At 41.7% G+C, this 23,820-nt stretch overlaps 1 protein-coding gene across 1 annotated transcript in view; it reads right to left on the reverse strand.

The window, feature by feature from the left end:
• Positions 1–3,802: 3,802 nt before the first annotated feature.
• TBPL2 (TATA-box binding protein like 2) overlaps positions 3,803–23,820 on the reverse strand; it is a 44,053-nt gene continuing 24,035 nt past the window's right edge. Inside the window, exons 6-9 of the mRNA XM_049770240.1 lie at positions 13,930–14,024; positions 5,881–5,967; positions 4,758–4,829; positions 3,803–4,002 (exon numbers count right to left, since the gene is read on the reverse strand). Coding sequence (XP_049626197.1) covers positions 3,803–4,002; positions 4,758–4,829; positions 5,881–5,967; positions 13,930–14,024 — 454 coding nt within the window. The remainder of the gene's footprint in view (positions 4,003–4,757; positions 4,830–5,880; positions 5,968–13,929; positions 14,025–23,820) is intronic.

A 23,820-nucleotide genomic window follows, 5' to 3' on the forward strand; every position in this document is an offset into this window, starting at 1 on the left:
AGTGAAGAGCACATGGAGCCATGTCCTCCCCTTGTTGCCTGCTGAAGCTTGAGACTCCCCAAGGGTGTTTGCTTCCTAATTGCAGGAATTTGGAAGTTCACCAGTCCCCTCCCAGCCCCTTGCAGGAACAAGGAAGCCAGAGGTCTCTTTTAAATTGCACCTTGCAGGAACCCACTTGCTGGGACCCTGAGCAGGTGTCCAGGAATAACCCTGGGGACCGGGAGGAAGGAGAGAGAAGGCTTTGGGGGGCAGCCGAGGCTGCATCTTCCCTTTATCTTGGCCAAAAAGCCTACAGCATGGAACCTTGCCGTAACGTTTTGCCTGATGAAGCTTCAGAAACCACCCAAAAAATTACTGTGAAAGATATGTAAAACACCTTGGCCAAAACAAAAGCCATTAGTACAGAAAAATGGTTAAACGTGGAGTAACAAGGAATAAAACGAGCTCCTGGGAGGCTTTCAGATTATGACAAGCAGACGAAACACAATGTTATCCAAATATTTGTCAATATGTTCTGCTTGGGGGTTCTGGCCCCCTCGCAGTTTCACAATGGATAGGTTTAATTAGGAAACTTCCCTGGTAAGTCCTAAAGCCAGAACCTATTGTGCTGCTACCTATTGAGGTAGAGGGGTACTGGGGTGACCCATGTCCCGCACCCCTTCCTGAGGCCTTTGGCATGGCGGAGGGCTGCCAAACCCCATGCTGGCAGAACCTCCCGGCTCCCAGGAAGGAAGGAGATCCTTCCAGAGCTAGAAGGCCAGAAGGTCAGAGCCCCCACCCCAGTCCCTCCCTTTGGAGTCGGCAGGGAAATGGGGAAAGCCTAGGGAAACCAATAAGCTCCTCCAAGGGACCCACCTCGCTGGTTTGCTCAGCCATGTGGCCAGGAGAAGCCCTGGAGTCCCATTTCATTTCTAATTCGGTTTATTAGGGTTCTCCCTTTTGTTAATTGGTTAATGATCTTTTTTCTTTATTCAAAGAACCAACTCTTGCTTTGATATTTTAGATTGTTTTTTTTTAGTTTCCAGTCCTTTAATTTCCTCCTGCCTGCTTTTGGCTCATTTTGTTATTTTAAATTTCTTATGCTGTTTATATATGTGGGCCCTTTATTTCTTCCTAATGAACGATTGCAAAACTATTAACTTTACTCTTACTACCATTTTTGCTGTGTCCCATAAATTCCAATAGCGTGTGTCCTCATTCTCCTTTTATTCCAGGAATCTTTTGATCAATAGTAAGCTGTTTAATTTCCAGGTGTTAGAGATATTTCTCAGTTTCTGTTAGTATTTAACCAGTGGTCCTCAAACTTTTTAAACAGGGGGCCAGTTCACTGTCCCTCAGACCATTGGAGAGTCTGACTATAGTAAAAACAAAACTTACGAACGAATTCTTATGCACACTGCATATATCTTATTTTGCAATGAAGAAACAAAACAGATACAAATACAATATGTGGCCCGCGGGCCATAGTTTGAGGACCACTGGTATTTAACTTTTATTTTCAGTGTATCATGGTCTGAGAAGAGAGTTGATGCAATTTCTATCTTCTTGAATTTATGGAGAAAAGTTTTGTGGCCCAATATGTGGTATATATCATAGAGAATGGCCTGTGCATATTGGAGAAGAACTGTATATTTGGCTCTTGGGGCTGAGAAGATAAATCTATATATTTCTATATTAACCCTTTCTTCCATTTCTTCCTTCAATATTTTCTTGTTGAATTTTAGCCTGATTTATTTATCAAGAGATGATAGAGAGGGTTGAAGTCTCCAATTATTATTATATTGCTATTGATGTCTCTCATCAAGTCTATTAACAGTTATTTTATATATTTTTCTGTGTTTCCTCATTTAGTGTACATATGTTTGAAAGTGTGAGTCTTTTTACTGATGTACATATCCCTTGATTAATTATGTTTTATGTTTGTGATTAATTATTGTCTCATGTTTTTTAGCTTCAGTTGGTATTAGTATGGTCACACCAGCCTTTTTGGGGGGGGCCACACCTGGCAGCGCTCAAGGGTTACTCAGCTCTGTGCTCAGAAATTACTCCTGGCAGGCTTGGGGGATCATATGGGATGCTGGAGATCAAATTCATGTTGGATGTGTGCAAGGTAAACACTCTCCTGGTAACGTTATCACTCCAGCCCCACCCAGCGTTTTTGACAGAATTGCTTCCTTAAAGAATTATCTTCCACCTTTGACTCTGAGTCTGTGTTTGCTTTGACAATTTAAAAGGTTTTTTTTGGGGTCGGGGGGCAGTCACACTCGGTGCACTCAGGGGTTACTCCTGGTTCTGCACTCAGAAATTGCCCCTGGTTGGCTCAGGGAGCCATATGGGATGCCGGAAATCGAATCACAGTCTCCTGGGTTGGCCACATGGAAGGCAAATGCCCTACCCTGTGCTATCTCTCCCACCCAAAGTGGGTTTTTTTTCCTAAAAGTGTTTTTTTTTGTTTTTGTTTGTTTATTTGTTTGTTTGGGTTTTGGATCGAACCCAGCCACGCTGACAGGTTTCTTCTGGCCCTGCACTCAGAAATCGCCACTGCCAGGCTCGGGGGACCATATAGGATGCCGGGATTCAAACTATTGTCCTTCTGCAGGCAAGGCAAATGCCCTACCTTTGTGCCATCTCTCCGGTGCCATCTCTCCAGCCCCACCTAAAAGTGTTTCTTAAAGACTGCAGTTGAATTCAATTTTCTGATACTTTTTTGACACTGTCAAGAGACAGAGTGTGTTTTGTTCATTGTTTTGTTCATTTATTTGGTGTGTTTTGTTCATTGACATTGAGAGAGATTATTGTGAATTTTGTGTCATATTTTTATAGAAATTTGGTGTGTTTCTGGGGCTTGCCTTGTCAGTTCTTTCACATTTTGTTTTGAGTCTGTAAAGTTCCTGAGTTGCTGTTTTATCCTTGAAGCTGTATATTGTGCATTCAAATCTGAATGAGTCTCACTTGGTAAAGTTTCTTGGTGTTCCTGAGTTGCTGTTTTATCCTTGAAGCTGTATATTGTGTATTCAAATCTGAATGAGTCTCACTTGGTAAAGTTTCTTGGTGAGGTATTCATTTTGTTGCTTTTTCCCCCCACTATATCTCACCACTGTCTTTGGTACAGTGGACGATTGCCTTTTGTACATTTGCTGCAAAACTTAAGTCTCCTTTCTGTGTGACTTACTTCTCTAATCTCACGGCTTTCAGTATTCTATTTCTCTGGTTTTCATCATTCGGATTAGGATTTGTCTTGGAGTAATTGAATTTGAATTTCTTTTAGCTATATTCTTTGGGCATTCAGGATGTGAGTACATGTGCTCTCTAGTTTCTGGAACTTCTCAACAATGTTATCTTTGACTATTGCTTCTTCAAGGGCTGATGGTGTTCTTGAATTTATCCCAAAGTTCTCTTGTCAGTGGTTCAAGACTCTTTCACCTTCTGCTGTTGTCTAGGAGTGTTATACACCTTAAATTCAAGCTCACTAATTCTGTCCTCAGCAGCTTTTACTCTTAGTGAAGCTGTCCAGTCAGTAACTCATTTTGCCTACCAAGTTATTCAGTTTTCATTTCTGTTTGAAGCTCTCTTATTTCAGTTATCATAACATCTTGAGTCTTATTGGCTGTACATTGCATGGTTTGAGTTCTTTGAACAACCTCAACACTTCTCTAAGTCCTTATCAGAGAAACTAAATAGCTGGCTGATACTGATTGGGTCTTCAGAACCATCTTTGCTCACTAAGCATGGTGGGTTCTGCATTTTTTTCTCATTGTGATCTTTGCAGTTTGATTGTATTTATTCTATGTTGCAGTATGGTTCATTGACTGGATTCACTGTAGTGGAGTGAAGTGGAGCAGCTGAACTCCTTTTGAGGGTCACTAACCTGGGTGCAAAAATAATGCTTCGGAGTCACACAGATGCTTTTGCTGCTGCTCTGTCTGCCTCTGTTTCTTGTGTGACTGGGCAGCTCAGCTGGGGTGGCTAGAAGACATCTTTTGTCCTGGTACTTCTCTTTCCCTTGGGGCATATTGACCTGTGTGAGGTAAATAGTGCTTCTAAGTCACAAAGAAAACTCTGTGCCACTCTTTTCCTCAGTTTCAAAGGACTGTTTGACTGGGCAGAGCCCAGCTGGAGTCAGGTTGTTGGGTTGGTTTTTTCTTTTTTTTAATTTTTTTGAAAGCCAAACCCAGTGGTGCTTGGGGACCATGTAGTGTTGGGATCAAACCTAGGACTTTAGCATGCAAAGCATGACCTCCAGTACTTTCAGACATTTCCCAGTCCTTAAGATTTTTTTTTAATTCCCCATGACCACAGAGACTGAACCAGGGGTTGGACAACCTAGTGTGTCTAGAGCCCAGAATTGGTCTTACACCAGAGAGATTCAGGGATAAGGTCTCTTTGTATTTAGGACAAGGCTTTTTTTCCCATTTTACCCATATTTTGTTGGGCCTATGCAAACAATTGCCACTCTCAGACCATTATTGCTGTACTTTTTTTTTAACTATTACCTTTTAAAAAAAAAGAGTTTACTAAACTTTCTGCTGGTGCTTCAATGAATTCATTGTGAGTCAATGGTTTTCAAAAATATTCTTTCCTTTCTGTTCCATCTAAAGTTGTCCAACTAAAGTTGTTCTTTCAATTTTCTATTTATTTAAAAACTGTTGCTTTTGGTCTTCCTAAAATATGTATTATTATCAGTGATGTCAACTATGTAATACTTTTTTTTTAAATAAGTTAATTAAAAAAAAAGATTTTCTTTTTTAGATGCCTACAAAGCCGCTCTTTATGTTGGAACCAGGCCAGATTCATAGATTCAGATTCCATAGATTTAGTCTTTCCTTGAACTAGATGAATGAATGAGAGTCATAAAGATTATGGCTACACCTGCCCATGCAGCACAAAGCTGACTATCTCAGGAGGAGAGGGTGGGTCAAGTCCCCATTGTGCCAAAGCCACACTTGCTGCCTCCATCATCCAGAACCCCCATTTCTCTGATGGCCTGCTCATCACTGGCCCTCTAAGATTCCTGGCGGGGTAGGGAGACCATCTGGGATGCCAGGGATCAAACCCGGGTTGGCAACCTGCAAGGCAAATGTCCTGCCTTCTGAGTTATCACTTTAGCCTGCCATTTCTTTTTAAGGAGGCATCTTTTAAAAGGAGACTTCTTTATTTCTTAGGCCTGACTATTTATGAATAATCGCTCTTTAGTAAGTAGTCAAAATGTATGAACACCTACTTTGTTTTTGTTTTTTTGGATCACACCCAGCAGCGCTCAAGGGTTACTCCTGGCTCTACTATCAGAAATCACTCCTGGCAGGCTCGGGGGACCATATGGGATGCCGGGATTCGAACCAATGACCGTTTGCATGCAAGACAAACGCCTTGCCTCCATGCTAGCTCTTCGGCCCCATCCCACACCTACATTTTAAGGTGTTCAAGTACATATTGATTTTAACAAGGTTTTTAATACACATTACTAAAAATTGAAATACATTAAAAATTTATTACAACTCAAATGTTTTTTTTACACTAGAAAATCTAGTAAAGCACATTGCCCTGTTTATGCATTAACTAAACAACCAATGTTCATTTTTTACATTTCTGCTGCAAAAATTACTTTTTTCAGGTTCCTCAGGCTTCTTAAGTATACAGGCAATACTTGAGACTGAATAGTGCATCTCTGGGTCAAGTTTTAAAAAATGTAACTAAAGTATACTGAAGTCATTTAAATACAAGCTACTTGCATTTATAATTCATAGTCTATAAATTTATAGTCTATATAAATTTAAATCAAAGTAGAAAAATCTGCAATTAAGGATAAAAAAAAATGTTTCTATACTGTTTGTAGACACATATTCAAACCAATACTCTATTGTAAAGTGTTGGACACCTTACACCAACTAGGATTGTGCTTCCTAAAACTTTTTAGAATAGGATAGATGTTTTCAAATGCTTCATAGATCTCAGAACGTTCCTTGGCACCTATAAAGAAATTCAAGTTACATTATCTTTAATGATAAAATAAGACTCAAAAAGCTTTGGGGGTGGCACTCTTGGCTCTATACACAGAAATTACTCCTGGCATGGGGCCAGAGAGATAGCATGGAGGTAGGGTGTCTGCCTTGCATGCAGAAGGACGGTGGTTGGAATCCTGGCATCCCATAGGGTTCCCCGAGCCTGCCAGGAGTGATTTCTGAGCCTAGAGCCAGGAGTAACTTCTGCGCGCTGCTGGGTGTGACCCAAAAACAAAAACAAAAAAAAGAAATTACTCCTGGCAGGTTCAGGTGATCATCAGGTGATCATGTGGGATATGGGAATTGAACTCAGGTTGGCCACATGCAAGACAAATGTCCTATGGCTGTACTATTTTCCAGCCTCTAGGTCAAAATTTTCTTAAGCCTAAAATCTCACCAATTGCTCTCTTTTTGTTTTGGTTTGGGGGCCATACTAAGCAGTGCATGGAGGACTATGTATACCAGGGATGGAATCATGCCTCTGGCATATAAGACATGTGCTCCAGCTTTTTGAGCCAGCTCCTCATTCTAGTCCTGATTAACCAAGTCGTTTGCAATTTAATTGTTTCAGGCATTGAATGCTCAAACAACAATTCCATCACCAGTGTGACCTTCCCTTCCTCAGTATCCCCAGTTTCCCACTCATGATCCTAGCCTGCACCTTTGCTGGCATAAATTCACTTCATATTCTTCGTTCAGCACAAAGGCAAATGGAATAATTAAAACTTAGATCAAAAAGGGTCAATTTGAAAAAACTTACACCTTTCAATGTTGTTACCAACATCATTGGGGATTTACTAGGCTAGTTGGTGCCTGTTGTGTTACTGTTCAGGCTCACTGAGCTTTGTGGTCTTCTATGTAACTTTCCCATCAGGTTTGTTTCAACCTTACTTCTTTTAACATGATGACATTTCTTAGGTGAAGCTGAGGAGAGAATTTTATTCTACATAAAGAGGAAGGAATTCAACACTGGGGCCTGAAGATAGTATAGTGGACAGGGCATTTACCTTGCACACAGCCAACTCAAGTTTGATCCCCAAAATCCCATATGGTCCCTGAGCCTGCTGGGAGTAATGTCTTAGTGAAAAGCCAGCAAGCCCTGAATACTGCTGAGTGTGACCCCAAAATAAGATTAAAAAAATAGATTGAATGCATATTGGGGAAAAAAAACAGGGATTTGGGGGCCAGAGCTATAGCACAGCTGTAGGGTGTTTGCCTTGCATGCAGCCATCCTGGGGCTGACCTGGTTCTATCCCCAGCATCTAATATGGTCCCCCCAACCTGCCAGGGTCAATTCTGAGTCCAGAGCCAGGAGTAATCCCTGAGCACCCCTGAGAAACCCCTGAGTACACCATTGGCTGTGGCCTAAAAACAAAACAAACAAGCAAACAAAAAAAATGGATTTGTTTATTAGTAAGGGATCTTATTTTGGAATGGAAATGTTTATAATTAAAGGTTTATTTATTTAGTTTATTATTAAAGGTTTGCAGAGTCAGTGAAATGAGTCAGAAGGAGAAGGACAGACACAGAATGATCTGACACATATGTGGTATATAAAGAAACATAGTAGGGGCCAGAGTGGTGACACATAGCAGTATGGCGTTTGCCTTGCCTACGCTAACCTAGAATGAACTGTGGTTCTATCCACTAGCTTCCCATATGGTGCCTCAAGCCAGGAGCGATTTCTTGAGTGCATAGCTGACCCTGAGCGTCAGCAGGTGTGGCCCCAAAACAAACAAAAAGCATAGTAAAGAAATAATCAACGTCCAGTGTTACTAAAAATGAAGGGCAGAACTGATCCTTATTACTTATTAGGAAGCTTATTAGGAAGGGGAGGAGGTCAGGGAAGGGAACTGCCACTACAACAACGGCAGAGGAAATGGACTCTGGCTGAAAACTGGTGCTGAAAGGAGATCAAGTGATATGCATGTACCCTCCCTATCAATAATCATGTAAACCACCGTGCTTGGTAGGAAAAAGGAAATGAAAAAAGTGCCTACCATGGAGTCAGACTGAGGAGCAGGAGAAAACTGGGGATACTGGAAGAAGGATTGGTGTTGGAACATTGTACACCTGAAACCCAATCATGAGTAACTGTAAGTTATGGCTACACACTAAAAAATTTTTAAAAGTTGGGGCCAGAAAGATAGTATGGAGGTAGGGTGTTTGCCTTGCATGCAGAAGGACGGTGGTTCGAATCTTGACATCCCATATGGTCCTGAGCCTGCCAGAAGTGATTTTTGAATGTAGAGCCAGGAGTAACCCCTGAGAGCTGCCAGGTGTGTCCCAAAAACAAAAACAAAAAATTTTAAAAGTTTTATTTATATGGTTAATATATTTATATTTATTATATTAAATATTGACAAATTATTCACTCTGAGTTGGTTTGGGGGAGGGATGCCTGAAATGTGAGTGACTGAGTTTGATTCCCAGCACCACAGAAATTTGTTTTGTGGTTTATGATATGTAAAATTCACTGTAGATACATTTTTAAAAGTTTAAATAATCAAATGAGTTGTCTTTAACTTTATCATTTTGGTTGTTTGTTTTTTGAAGCAAAATATTTTTGTTTTTATTTGTTTTGGGGCCACACCCGGTGGCACTCATGGGTTTCTTCTGGCTCTGCACTCAGGATTTACTCCTGGCAGGCTCAGGGGACCAAATGGGATGCTGGGGGTTGAACCCCTCCTTGCTGTGCTATTGCTCAGGTCCCAAATAGTTTGTATTGAGATAAGTTGATTTAGAAAGATTTGAGGAGAGAGAAAGAGGAAGTACAAGTTCAAGAGAGAACAAAGGCTTCTCTCCAAGGTGGAAAAAGAATACAAGCAAAGATGCATAGAGACAAATAAGCGAGAATCAGTGTTCAAGGGAGAGAGAGTATGGGCTTGAAGAGCAAGTCTGTTCTGGTTTTTGTTTATTTTGGGGGCCACACCAGGTATTGCCCAGGAGCTTCTCCTGACTCTGTGCTTAGGATCACTCTTCGTGGGGCGTGGGGCATAGTGACCATAGGTGGTGCTAGGGATCAAACTTGGGTCAGCCACATGCAAGGCATGGACCCTATCTTATTGCTGTCTCCAGGTTGGTTTTACTGGGAGGGAGGGGGGATTGGGCATACCCAGAGATACACAAGGGCTACTCCTTTCTCTGCACTCTGGAATCACTCCTGGCAATGCTCTGGTACCTTGTAAGATTCAGGGGATTGAACACAGTTTAGCTGCCCCTGAGTTCAAGGAATTTTTTTCTTCTATTTGTTTTGTTTTCGGTCACACTCGGCTGTTCTCAGAGGTTACTCCTGGTGAGGCTTGAAGGACCGCAAGATCAAACTCGTTGATTAAACCTCACTGGCTACATGCAAAGCAAATGTTCTATCCATTTTACTATTACTCTGGTCCCACTGGCTCCAGTTTTAACTTTACTTTTAGCTTTTACTTTCACTGCCAATGATTTTATTGTGTGTCTGTTCTTCAAATCTCTCCACCGGAAAACCCAGCAGCCTCTGCCCACACCTGCCATCTTCCTGCAGTAAAAGGGCCCAGCTCCTCTACTAAGTAGTAAAAGAAATGAGGGCCATGACTCTTCCCAGATAGTCCAGTCAGGAAAGAAAACTCTGAAGCCCTCTTGTGATGGGGCAAGTAGTTTCTACTTTCTGCCTGAAGGCACAGCTGCCCAGTTAATCCCGACACCCTCTGACAGAAATGGCTCAGCTCCACAACTTAACCTTAACAAGCAGCCAAGCCACCAAATTTGTTCCAGATCTGTAGATCCTGGCTGCATGACCACAGCAGCTACGAGACACCTCAGCATTTCATAGTGAGCTCCAAAATGATAGCACAGCCGATAAGGCGTTTGCCTTGCACAGGCTGACCTGGGTTCCATCTCTGGCATTCCATATGGTCCTCCAGGCCCGCCAGGAGTGATCCCTGAGTACAGACTAGGAGTCAGCCCTCAGCACCTCTAGGTACAGTCAGAAGCAAGACAAAAACAACACTACTATGAAATTAGCCCAATAGGATCACAGAAAACCTGATAGGAAAGTCACATAGAGGATCATCAAGCTCAGCAAGCCTAAAAGTAACATGGAAACCTCAACTAGTACCAGCAACAGTCCAATAAATTCTCGGGCAATGGCTTTAGTAACAACATTGAGAAATACAACCATTAGGACCAGAGAGATAGCACAGCTGTAGGATGTTTGCCTTGCATGTGGCTGACCAGGGAGGGACCCGATTCAATTCCCTGCATCCCATATGGTTCCCTGTGCCTCCCACGAGCGATTTTTGATCACTGAGTAACCCCTGAGCGCCACTGGGTGTGGTCCAAAACCCAATCAATCAATCAATAAAGTTTTTTAAAAAAAGAAATATAACAACTATTTCAAACTGACCTGTACTGACCTATTTTATACTTTGCCTTTATGTTGTAACAATTTGAAGTAAATTTACTTGTACCTGCAAAGGGACAGGCAAGGGTGGTTGGCAGAAAACTGGGGAGGCTGGAGGGAAGGTCACATGGGTAGGAATTGTTGGAACATTCAATGCCTAAAACAACTTGGTAAATTATGCTGTAAGTCTAATTAAAAATATTGTTATTAAAATAAAAATTAATTAAAATTAAGAAAACCTGGGGTGAGTTACTTCCTCAGGCAACAAACTGGGGCACCACTGGAATAGGAAAATGACCCTTCAGCTTCACAGATTTTAGTTATAACATTGAATCTACTAAGCTAAACAGTGACTGGGGAAAACAATATGGAATATGACTGTGAAAACTCCTACCTCTGTTTTGATGGAACTCTTTGACCTCTGGATACATTTAAATAAGTGTGTTAGGAAACAGGGAACACACACACACACACACACACACACACACACACACACACACACACGTACTCACACTCACAGATCACTCCCTTCAAGCCAAAATTCCTTTTACATTTAGTTGCAGAATCAATACTGTTTGGGTCCAACATTTTTGGTTTTGTAAGAGCAAGACTTGTGGAATGCATGATCAAATCCAGGGCCTCACACATGCATGGCAAGTGCTCTACTGCTGAACTATAGTCCCAGAGCATTTAAAAAATATCTATCACCATCATCGGGCTGGATTCTTGGATTCTGCCAGGGAAAGGGTATGTTACATTAGCTTTAGTCTCCTCAGTGCCTAAAGCAGTATGCAGGGCCAGAGAAATAGCACCGCAGCAGGGCATTTGCCTTGCACGTGGCTAACCCAGGACAAACCCGGTTTGATTCCTGGCATCCCATATGGTTCCCTGAGCCTTCCAGGGATGGTTTTTGAGCACAGATCCAGGAGTAACCCCCAAACGCTGCTGGGTGTGGCCCAAAAATCAAATAAATAAATAATAAAACAGTATGCAGATTTGGCATATACCCTAAAATTATTTTTTTTTTTTTTTGGTTTTTCGGGCCACACCGTTTGATGCTCAGGGGTTACTCCTGGCTAAGCACTCAGAAATTGCCCCTTGCTTGGGGGGACCATATGGGACGCCGGGGGATGGAACCGCGGTCCTGATCCTTGGCTAGCGCTTGCAAGGCAGACAGACACCTTACCTCTAGCGCCACCTCGCCGGCCCCACCCTAAAATTATTAAATGTCACCTATTGATGATGAGTACTTAACCCTCTACTTTAGCAGCCCAAATACCAATTTCCAATATTATTGAGATTTTACAATTCTATTTTTCCAATTTTTTGAAATTTCTATATTCTCTGGATGGAGTAGGACAAGACTGCAAACAAGTTCATGTTTGTTCTTATAAGAACTATTGGAATGCACAGGCCCCATTCTTTTTTTTTGAGGGGAGGGTCACACCCAGCAGTGCTCAGGTTTACTCCTGGCTCTACACTCAGAAATTGCTCCTGGCAGGCTTGGGGGACCATATGGTATGCCAGGATTCGAGCCACCATCCTTCTGCATGCAAGGCAAACACCTTACCTCCATGCTATCTTTCCAGTCCCACAGGCCCCATTCTATTGCTGCTTTATTTTTGTGCTTGTTTGTTAATCCCACTTTAGGGCTCACTTCTGGTGGTGAGTGGAGAATGGTCTGGAGACCAAGCAGTGCTGGGGATCAAACCCAGGCCTCTTCACGTGGAACATGTGCTCAGCCTATCTTGCGCTATCTTTCTCCAATGCTGTACTTGAAAGTCATGGCAGCATATTTCTCAAATATTAATATTTGTATATAAGCATGTGAAGTATCACAAATTTATATTAAATCCGTCCAAGTATGCATTTATAGGCTATACTCACTTCCTGTAAGTGGAAGATTTACATCAGTAGTGATTGACATCAGAATTCCGTGTCTTTGGGGCCAGAGCGATAGCACAGCGGGAGGGCATTTGCCTTGCACGCGGCTGATTAGGATGGACCTGGGTTTGCTCTCCAGCATCCCATATGGTCCCCTGAATGAGGATCGATTTCTGAGTGCATAGCCTGTGCATAACCACCATCCTTCTGCATGCAAGGCAAATGCCTTACCTCCATGCTATCTCTCCGGCCCAACACGCCCCATTCTATTGCTGATTTATTTTTGTGTTTGGTTGCTAATCCCAAGTGTAGCCCAAAAGCAAACAACAACACTACTAAACTTTTTTTTGTTTGTTTGTTTTTCAGGCCACAGCCATTTGATGCTCAGGGGTTACTCCTGGCTAAGCGCTCAGAAATTGGCCCTGGCTTGGGGGGACTATATGGGACGCCGGGGATCAAACCGAGGTCCTTCCTTGCCTAGCATTTGTAAGGCAGACACCTTACCTCTAGCACCATCTCACCGGCCCCACTACTAAACATTTTAGCCATTTCTATGTTGCCCATTGCTTGCAGTACCCCTGAAAGTTGCTGGTTGAAAGTCGCCTTTTTAGTTTTTATTGTTTTAGGGTCACATATGGTGGTGCTCAGAGATCACTCCTGGTGATATTTGGGGGATGTTATGGGGTGCCGGGTCGGTAGATAAGTTCTAAGTGCCTTGTCCACTGTACTATCTCTCCAGACCCCTTTTTATATTTGTAACTAATGGGGGGAAATCAAAAACTACATGACACATATTTATATATGAAGGATGTGTTTCAGAGTTCTGGCCTTCACATATGTCTACAGCTTATATCAGATGACTATGGCAGCTATGGTGGCATAGACCCCAAAAGCATAAAATATCTTGTGTTTGACCCTTTTCTTTTTTTTTTTTCTTTTTGTTTGTTTGTTTTTGGGTCACACCTGGCAGTGTTCAGAAGCTACTCCTGGCTCTACACTCAGAAATAGCTCCCGGCAGGCTCGGGGGACCATATGGGATGCCGGGATTCAAACCACCATCCTGCATGCAAGGCAAATGCCCTACCTCCATGCTATCTCTCCAGCCCATATTTGACCCTTTTCAGGAAAAGTCTTGCTGACCCATTTTAGGATACTTTGCAGCCATTAAAAGCATCTGCAGAGAATTTGTACCAGCAAGTGAAGTGGCAGATATTATAATGACTAATAAAAAGGCAGATTCATAAATGATTATTCACATCAAATGAACAAAAAATGAAAAATATTATATTGTTTTGGTTTTGGGACTAAGGGCAGTGTTAAGATTTTTTTTTACAACTTTCATGTTTTCCAGGTATCTATTTTGTCTTGTTTTTTGTTTGCTTGTTTTGGGCCACACCCAGCTGTGCTCAGTGGTTATTCCTGGCTCTGCACTCAAAAATCACTCCTGTCAGGCTCGAGGTATCATATGGGATGCAGGAGATCAAACCCAGGTCAGCTGCATGCAAGGCAAATGCCCTACCTGCTGTGCTATCACTCTGACTCCGTTTTCCAGGTATTCTATAATGGCATGAACCATTTTCAGAATGCTGGACCAAGCTATTTAAAAAGCAATGAACATTTACAGCTACTGAATATTATGAAGTTAGAATTGATGTTAGAACTTACCTGTCAACACAACTTTTCCAGATACAAAGATAAGTAGTACAATCCGTGGTTTTACCATTCTATAAATTAGTCCAGGAAATAGTTCAGGTTCAAAACTGTTAAGATATAAAAAGAAAAAGTTTAAAAATAGCGCTTTTGGGAGCCTGAGAGATAGCTCAGCGGTAGGGCATTTGCCTTGCATGCAGCCGACCTGGGACACGATTGGTTCAATTCCTGGCATCCCATATGATCTCCTGAGCTTGACAGGAGCAATTTCTAAGCACAGAGACAGAAGTAACCCCTGAGCATCTCCGGGGGTGGCCCCAAACCAATCAATCAATAAGTAAATAAATACATAAATAAATAAACTGCTTTAAAATATAGCACATTTTAAAAATTACTTCTTGTTATACTTGAGAACTAGTTTATTAAGAGCTGCTTTTTAGGAACCCAGAATCTAGTACAGCAGTTAGCTGACCTGGGTTCAGTTCCTAAATACTGCCAAGAGTTATCTTTATGTGCAGAGCTATCAGTGTGCCCTTAGCACCACCAGGTGTTGCCCAACATCAAAAAATAAAACAAGGGCTGCCTATGATAGCACTTTTAGAAAGTGATTTTTTTTTTTTGGTTTTTGGGTCACACCCGGCAGCACTCAGGGGTTACTCCTGGCTCTATGCTCAGAAATCGCTCCTGGCAGGCTCGGTGGACTATATGGATGCTGGGATTTGAACCACCGTCCTCCTGCGTCTAAGGCAAATTCTTTACCTCCATGCTATCTCTCTGGGCCCTAGAAAGTTATTTTTACCAAAACTCTTTGGTCATCTTTTCTTTGTTTGTTTGTTTTGAGGCCACACCTGGTGGTGCTCAGGGGTTACTCCTGGCTCTGCACTCAGAAGTCATTCCTGGCAGGCTCAGGGGACCATATGGGATGCCTGGAATCAAACCACCATTTGTCCTGGGTTGGCCGCATGCAAGGCCCTATCATTGTGCTATCTCTCCAGCCCCTCTTTGGTCATCTTAAAAGTAGTCTTTAGTGCCCTAGGTGATTTTTTATGGCAATCAACAAGATTCATTTTGGTGATTTTTTAAGTTAAAATTATTCTAATATTATCCAGAAAACTTAAAAGTATCCAGCAAAATAGTATAGTGGGTAGGGACTTGCCTTGCATGCAGCCAACCCAGGCTTGATCCGCCATCCCAAATGGTGCCCTAATCATGCTAGGAGTGTTCTCTGAGTGCAGAGCCAAGAGTAACCCCTGAGTACTGCTTGGTGTGACCCCCAAAATTATCCTAATACGTTAGAAACTAAGGAAATTCAGGGTATCAGCTTTATTGGATTAAATGAACTCCATTTTTTTTTAAATTAGCCTGTCACTGAAAGTGTATAATTAGGGCCAGGGAGATAGTTTACATGGCGAGAACACAGGCTCCTTCTAAAAGTCTATGTATATGTTTTGGAAGTTTTATAAGCTCTCCAATAATAACCATATTTTACATGTAATTTAAACTGTTAAATATTTTTAGTAGATAAAACCTGGAATATGTTCTAGACCACTGTTGTTTGTCTTTGGACAAACAGTGCTGTATGAACAAAGAAAACTGGACAAGGCCAAGCTTGTTTATTTTTTAAGTATTTGCTCATATAAATAGAAACTCACTTGTGTTTATAACTAAAATGTACCTGGCCTCTGCATGAAGCCAACCAGGTTCCTATTATCCTGGAGCTTGGAATTACTTATTTCTCTGCAGACCAGCCTAGAGAAGAGAAGTTTCTAAAAAGGTTTCAGCAGCTTGTAAAAGCATCAGGAATTAGGACTGGAGAGATAGTATAGCACTAAGTTGCTTGCCTATCATGCACCTGTCCCAGGTTTGATCCCCAGCACCCTAGTATATGGTGATCTAAGACTGTCAGAGTGAGCTTTTTAAAATAGAGTCAAAAGTAGCTTGGGGCCGGGTGGTGGTGCAAGTGGTAGGTCATTTGTCTTGCATGCATTGACCTAGGACAGATTGCGATTTGATCCCCCTGGCATCCCATATGATCCCTCAAACTAGGAGCGATTTCTGAGTGCATAGCCAGGAGTAACCTCCGAGTGTCACCAGAACACTTCCAAAATTGACCCTACCTCCTCTACCCCAAAATTAGACTACTAGGATTGAGGAGACCAGTAAATAAAACTGTTCTCAAAACTGACTAATAGATTTCCCAGGACATAGAGAATAGATACAAGAAAAATAAAGCCACGCCTGGAACACATGGAAAACTCCACTTATCCTCTGAGCAAAACCCAAAGGACATCCAGTGTGAGACCTTGTAATGGGCCCAGAGAACCATGCCTGGGGTCCAGCACACACTGCTGATGTTTATGGAAGTAAGTCATTGTGGGTCGCTCTGTCTTCCTGGGACATTGCTCTGCCTAGTTGCAGAAACCTTGACCAGACTTCTGCCCGACAACCCACCCAAACTTCACATGCTCTGGACTCTGGACCCAGAAAGGGAAGCTAGGGCACAGAAAAGGGAGCTGCTGCTTGATCATCCAGCTGAATCACAGAACTGTTGAGAGCAAACAAAAGTTTCTGATATGTAAATGACAGTGAACTGCTCTTGGCTTTCCACCAGAACCAAACCCCAGAATGATGGGAACCTGGGTGGCTTCATGGAGAGGCCAACATACTGAACTAATTAGAAGCTAGCTTTTTTATTTTCATCTTCATTTTTAACAGAAGGTAGAAGCAGGAAATAAGAGGGTAAAAGGGCAGGGGAGCTGGTGAAAATGCCAGAGCACATGCTGTGTCTGAACATCGCTGGTCTTTCCATCACTGCCAAGATGGTTCCCTACCATCTCCCCCACAGCACTTCTGGCTATAGCCACCACCACCACCACCCAAAAGAAAAGAAAAGGACTTTGAGTTAGGGATAAAGAATAGTTCATGAGGACCAATAATACCTACAAGTCTCTTACACACTCACTGTTGAACTCTCAATTCATTCCCCCGACTCAGTGTAACTGCCACTGGCCCTAAGAAGTCTGCACTGATGGACCAGAGTGATATAATGCAGTGATTAGGCCACTTGCCTTGCATGCAGCAGACTTCTTCACTACTCCACACTCCATATGGACCGCAATGTACCACCAGAAATAATCCCTGATAGTAGAACCATTAGTAAGCCCTGAGCATCACAGGGCCTAGCCTTACAACATAAAACAAAACAACCCCCTCAACAATAAAACAGTCTGCACGACAAACCCAGAGCTGGGAATGGCATCTGAGCAGTGCCAGTGTTGATCTGCCTAAATACTCCCTAAAACATGAAGGCTGGATGACTACTCTTCTCCAACTTTATTAACCATCTCTTGTTGGTATTATTGCCCTTAAGGGGAGTGTTCAGCTTCTCAGTTAGCAGTTTGATACTGTCCTTAGCTTCTCTATCTTTAATTTTTTTTCAGTTATTCCTACTTTATCTAATGTATCTAAAATCAGTTTGTCTAACAAAAGTCCAGTAAAAGGCTGGAGGCACATATTTTTGCATGTGTGGGAATTGGTTTCATGCACATGACCCCCAGAATATGGCTTGGTGGTTCCAGAAGCCCCCAAACACCAGTGATGCTCCTAATGGACTTAAGCAGCCAAACATGATCACTTCTGCACTCTGTAGCCCTAGCATTAATATGCCAGGTCCAATAGAGCAAACATTATTGGGAGTGGAGTGACCCCTGGGCTCCCTGGGAGGCCCTTCTCCCTCACCAAAGTTTCGGGACCAGAAAGATAGTTAGGTGTAAGGCATTTGCCTAGCATGTGGCCAGCCCAAGTTTGATCCTGGGACCCTCATATGGTCCCCTGAGCATTCCAGGAGTGATTCCTGTGTCCAGAGCCAGGAGTAAGCCCTGAGCACTGCCAGGTGCTCTCACCTAAAACAAACAAATAATAATAAAAAAAAAGTTCAACAAAAATATCAGTTGTATTTTACCTGGAAGCAACCACATGCACGAAAAGGAATAAAGGAATAATATTGTTAAACAATATGAATATTCTAGAAATTGAATTTATTCTAGAAATATACTAGAAATTGATGGGGCTCCCGCCTTTTTCAAGGAACCTTGGGACACATTTTGCATGTGTGACACATTACTTTATTTTACCACACATTCCCACATTTTTCTTTTTTTTTTTTAATTTTTATTTTGATCATAGTGGTTTACATAGTGTTGACAATAATATTTTAGGTACATATTTACATAAAATCAGGGGGGATTCCCATCACCAAATTGTCCTCCCTACACCTCCGTTTCTGTCCTACCTCCCATTTCCTCTTCCCTCACCCCAGGTCGGCTAGAATATGTGGTCCCCTCTGTATCTAACCCTCAACTTAGTAGTCTTGCACCTGTTTGGTCTTGATGCCTCCCTTAGTTCCCCCTCTAACTGGAGGCAGGACTAGCTAGTTCAAGTTGTGTGGTTTTGTTTGAAAAAGAGAAAAGTAATAAACTGGGGTAAGGGTCTAATACACCGAAACTGGGCGGAATCCTTCTAGAGGCTCTCATCATCGATTTGAGAGATGGAGAAAAAGAAGGTGAAACATTTTTCTATAAAATTAAGAGTAAAGGAATAAAGGAAGGTTGGAGGACAGGGGCCAAGTGGTCTTGGATGCATTAGCAAGGAAATAAATAAGGACAGAACTAAATATCCAAGCCAAAGCCAATGATTATAGAATCAAAGGACCTAAGCTTTAACAGTCTAAACTTAAAAGGCCTGTTATACTGGCAGGCCAGGGGGAAAAGGATGGTGATATAGGATACACTCTGGGGCCCTTAGTGAAGGAGGTTGACATGGGTGGTGGGAAGGGCCTGACTTATTGTACATCTGAAATTCAACTGTGAAGATCACAATTCTGTAGATCACAATTGTTTCAATTAAAATAATAAATAAAATTTAAAAAAATTGGGGGAAAACTAGAAATAGAGCTCCTAGATGATCCAGCAATACCATTCCTAGAGACATATCCCAGGAACTCAAAACAAAAACGTAATATAATCATGTCCTCTGTACTCCTATGTTCATTGTAGTGCTATTTACAATAGCCAAAATCTGGGGGGAAAAACCCAAGTGCCTGAGAACAGATGAGTGGCTAAAGAAACTGTGGTATATCTACAAAATGGACTACTACGCAGCTATTAGGAAAAATGAAGTAATGAAATTTGCTTATATTTAGATGGATATGGAGAATATTATACTGAGTGAAATGAGTCAGAGGGAGATATAATCAGAATAATCTCACTCATTTGTGGAACATAAGAAAAAAGATAATATGGTAATAATATTCAGAGACAATAGAGATGAGGGCTAGGAGGACCAGTCCAGACTAGGAAGCTTGCCAAAAATAGTGAAACCGTGCAGTAGTGTAGTTAAGGGACCATTATGAGAATGATAGTTGGAATTGATCACTCTGGAAAAGAACTGGGTACTGAACAGAAATAAAGTGATCTTCATGGTACTCCATCATTAATAATGCAAACTGCAGCGTCTAAAAAGAAAATAAAGGGGGAGAGATAGTAGGGGAGTAAATTTCCCACTCCAGAGGCAGGTAGAGGGGAAGGTGAGAGGGAAATTGGTAGGACTCATTTATGGGTGAAGAAGGTAGTGTACATTATAAAGTGGAAACTCAATGCTGAACAACTTTGTAACCAAGGTGTTTAAATAAAAGTGAAAAAGGTCTAATTTCAGTGCCTTGTGATCAGCAAAGGTAGTCTGCATGATTTCTGTCCTCTTGATTTTATGGAGATATGTTTTATGGGCTAGCATGTAGTCTATCCTGGAGAATGACCCATGTGCATTGGAGAAGAATATGTATCCAGGTTTCTGGGGATGTAGTGCCCTATCTATATCCACTACTCCACTTCCTTTCATTTCTCTTTTCAGAGCTAGTATATTTTTGTTGGGTTTCAGTCTGGTTGACCTATCAAGGGGTGACAGGGCAGTATTGAGGTCTCACACAATTGAACTCCCATATGATCCAGCTATACCACTCTTAAGGATATATCCTAGGAACTCAAAAAAGCAGTTAAAAAATCTCTTCTTCACACCTACACTCATTGCAGCACTATTTACAATAGCCAGACTCTGAAAACAACCAAGATGTCCTTCAACAGATGAATGGCTAAAGAAACTGTGTACATATACACAATGGAATATTATGCAGCTGTCAGGAGAAATGAAGTCATGAAATGTTCCTATATGTGGATGTACATGGAATCTATTATGTTGAGTGAAATAAGTCAGAGGGAGAGAGATAGACACAGAATAGTCTCACTCATCTATGGGTATGGGTATTAAGAAAAATTAAAGACATTATTGTAATAAATCCTAGAGACAAAAGAGTTAAGGGCTTGAAGGGCCAGAAGGACCGGCTCACAATTTGAAGCACACCACAAAGAGTGGTGAACACTGTTAGGGAAATAACTACACTAACAACTATCATGACAATGTTAAAGAGTCAGAGAAGTAGAATTCCTGTTGCAAAAACAGGCACGGAAGGGATGGGGGCATTGGTGGTGGGAATGTTGCACTGGTGAAGGGGGGGGTATTCTGTTTTTGACTGAAACCCAACCACAAACATGCTTGTAATCATGGTGTTTAAAGATTTTTTAAAAAGTGAAAAAGGTATATATTATTTTAAAACTGTTGAAAGGACTTATGACATGCATATCAAACAGTGGAGTATTGTCCAGGCCTTCCCTGGGTGCCAGCTCAGATGGCCAGAAGTGGGTTCAGGTGGACTCTTAGTGGTCCTCAGGCTTCCCCACTACCTCTCCCTACACTAATGGAAATGCACTTTGGGAGGAGGGTGGGCCGTTTTAGTACTGGTTTATGTTGGGACAGTCACTGAAATTTTTTTCTCCTTGTTTTTCTATTGATAGTATTGTATGCATATATTTTATATATCCATATCATCCATCTTGTATTGTGACCTTGATACTGCCCTACAAATCTCATTTCTAATATTTTACTGCCTCAGTCCCAACCCTTATTTTCCCCTATCTTCTCAGTAGGTGCAGCTCATGGCATGAAGCTCACCACATAGAGTGATGAGTGCAGTTAGAGAAATAACTACACTGAAAACTATCATAACAATGTGAATGAATGAGGGAAAAGAAAGCCTGTCTCGAGTACAGGTGTGGGTGGGGTGGGGATTAGATAGATCTGGGAAATTGGTGGTGGGAATCCTGCACTGATGAAGGGGGGTGCTCTTTACATGACTGTAATCATACAACTACAATTATATTTGTAATCACGGTGTTTAAATAAAGATAATTTATAAAGAAAACCAGTGGAGTATTGTAAGAATAAGGAGGAGAGGAAGAAAAGTACAACAAACAATTAACACATTTTTTTAGGCAATAATCTCTATTAGGCAAGACATGCTAACATTGCCAGAGCACCTGCTACATAGTGGATACCTAGACTTTATTAATTAGGAAATATTTGCTTTTAGTGTCTTTGATTTGATTTAAACATTGAAAGGGAGAAAATTTGAAAATAATGTGAACCAAAATATTGGGAAAGTAGTCCATTAAGGAAGATATTTGTATTTTCTGGTGCTAATATATAAATTTTTAGGACCCAGAGGACGCAATTGTCAACTAAATGACTGCTATAAATGAAAAGTTTTAGCAAAAAAGAAATTTTATTTATTTTTGGTTTTTAGGGCAACATCTGGCAGCACTCACAGTTACTCCTGGCTCTGCACTCAGAAATTACTCCTGGCAGGCTAAGATGACCATATGGGATGCTGGGAATCGAACTCTGGTCTGTCCTGGGACAGCTGTGTGCAAGGCAAATGCCTTACCACAGTGCTATCTCTCCTGCCCCAAAAGAAAATGTTTTAAAGAGAAGCCAGATTGAGGATCTGGGTCCAACAACTTGTTTTTCTTCTTTTGTTTTTGTTTTTGGGTCACACTCAGTCATACTGAGGGATCACTCCTGGAGGGTTCAGGGGACCTTTAGGAATCTCAAGGGTTGAACCCAGGTTGGCTGCCTACATTGCACCTAACCTTACTGTACTATCTCTCCACTACCCAAGATTTCTTTCAGTGACTGATCTCTGCGTTTTGTCTCAGTTCATATGGAGAAATTAAATGCCCAGAGAGAAAACAATGGGTTTTGTTTTGTTTTGTTTTTGCTTTTTGGACCACACCCAGTTGATGCTCAGGGCTTACTCCTGACTATGCACTCAGAAATTGCTCCTGGCTTGGGGGACCATATGGAATGCCAGGAGATCAAACTGTGGTCTGTCTTAGCTTAGCCGCGTGCTAGGCAAACACCCTACCACTTGCGCCACCACTCCAGCCTCGAAAGAAAACAATTTCTTCTTCTTCTTCTTCTTTTTTTTACCCTGGTTTCTCAGCAATGCTCAGAGATTACTCCTGGCTCTGCACTCAAATTATTAATGGCAGGGAACCATTCAGGATGCTAGGGATAAACCCTGGGGGTGCATGAAATGGAAGTGCCTAACATCTATACTATCTCTTCAGACCCCAAAACAACTGATATTTTGAAATATAAAGAAAAAAACCTCAACTTAATTTGTAACATTTTCAGTTTACCGAAAGGTCTGTTGTTTTATTGGTCCTTGAATCACTCCTGGCTCTGTGCTCAGTGAATTGGTCATGGGGTATCAGGGATCAAACTCTGGATGCAAAGCAGGAGCTTCAGTCCATTGAGTCATCTCTCCTACCCTAAGAGGTTCATTTCAAACATCCTTATCTCACTGATAATGAAGCATTGCTCCTATCTTACTCTTTTTGAGCCCTGTGTGTCTGGGAACTGATAACAGCCAGAAGTATTTGAATCTCCTCTGAATCTCCTTGGAGATGCAGAAAACAAGAAGGTGCAGGAGATAGTATCCAGTAAAGCACTTGGTTGGCACAGTGAAGTTAAGGTTGCAAATCAAAACAACAATGAGATACCACCTCACACCACAGAGAATGGCACACATCACAAAGAATGAGAACAATCAGTGCTGGCGGGGATGTGGAGAGAAAGGAACCCTTATCCACTGCTGGTGGGAATGCCGTCTAGTTCAACCTTTATGGAAAGCAATATGGAGATTCCTCCAAAAACTGGAAATCGAGCTCCCATACGACCCAGCTATACCACTCCTAGGAATATACCCTAAGAACACAAAAATACAATACAAAAATCCCTTCCTTACACCTATATTCATTGCAGCACTATTTACCATAGCAAGACTCTGGAAACAACCAAGATGCCCTTCAACAGACGAATGGCTAAAGAAACTGTGGTACATATACACAATGGAATATTATGCAGCTGTCAGGAGAGATGAAGTCATAAAATTTTCCTATACATGGATGTACACAGAATCTATTATGCTGAGTGAAATAAGTCAGAGAGAGAGAGAAAAACGCAGAATTGTCTCACTCATCTATGGGTTTTAAGAAAAATGAAAGACATTCTTGCAATAATAAATTTCAGACACAAAAGAGAAAAGAGCTGGAAGTTCCAGCTCACCTCAGGAAGCTCACCACAAAGAGTGATGAGTTTAGTTAGAGAAATAATATTGAGAATGTATGAGGGAAATGTAGAGCCTGTTTAGAGTACAGGCGGGGGTTGGGTGGGGAGGAGGGAGATTTGGGACTTGGGTGATGGGAATGTTGCACTGGTGATGGGTGGTGTTCCTTTTATGACCGAAACCCAAACACAGTCATGTATGTAATCAAGGTGTTTAAATAAAAAAAAAAAAAGGTTTTAATGTAAGGTAAGCTCAACTTGATAATGATGATGTATAGGTGACAGGGCATCCAAGGGTTCCCCAAGCACATCAAAGGAAGCCTCATCTTAAAAATACAAAGGCGTTGGGGCAGGAGAGATAGCACAGCATGCAGGGCACTTGCCTTG

Source organism: Suncus etruscus, chromosome 3 (genome assembly GCF_024139225.1).
Source record: "Suncus etruscus isolate mSunEtr1 chromosome 3, mSunEtr1.pri.cur, whole genome shotgun sequence".
Classification (NCBI taxonomy): Eukaryota; Metazoa; Chordata; class Mammalia; order Eulipotyphla; family Soricidae; genus Suncus; species Suncus etruscus.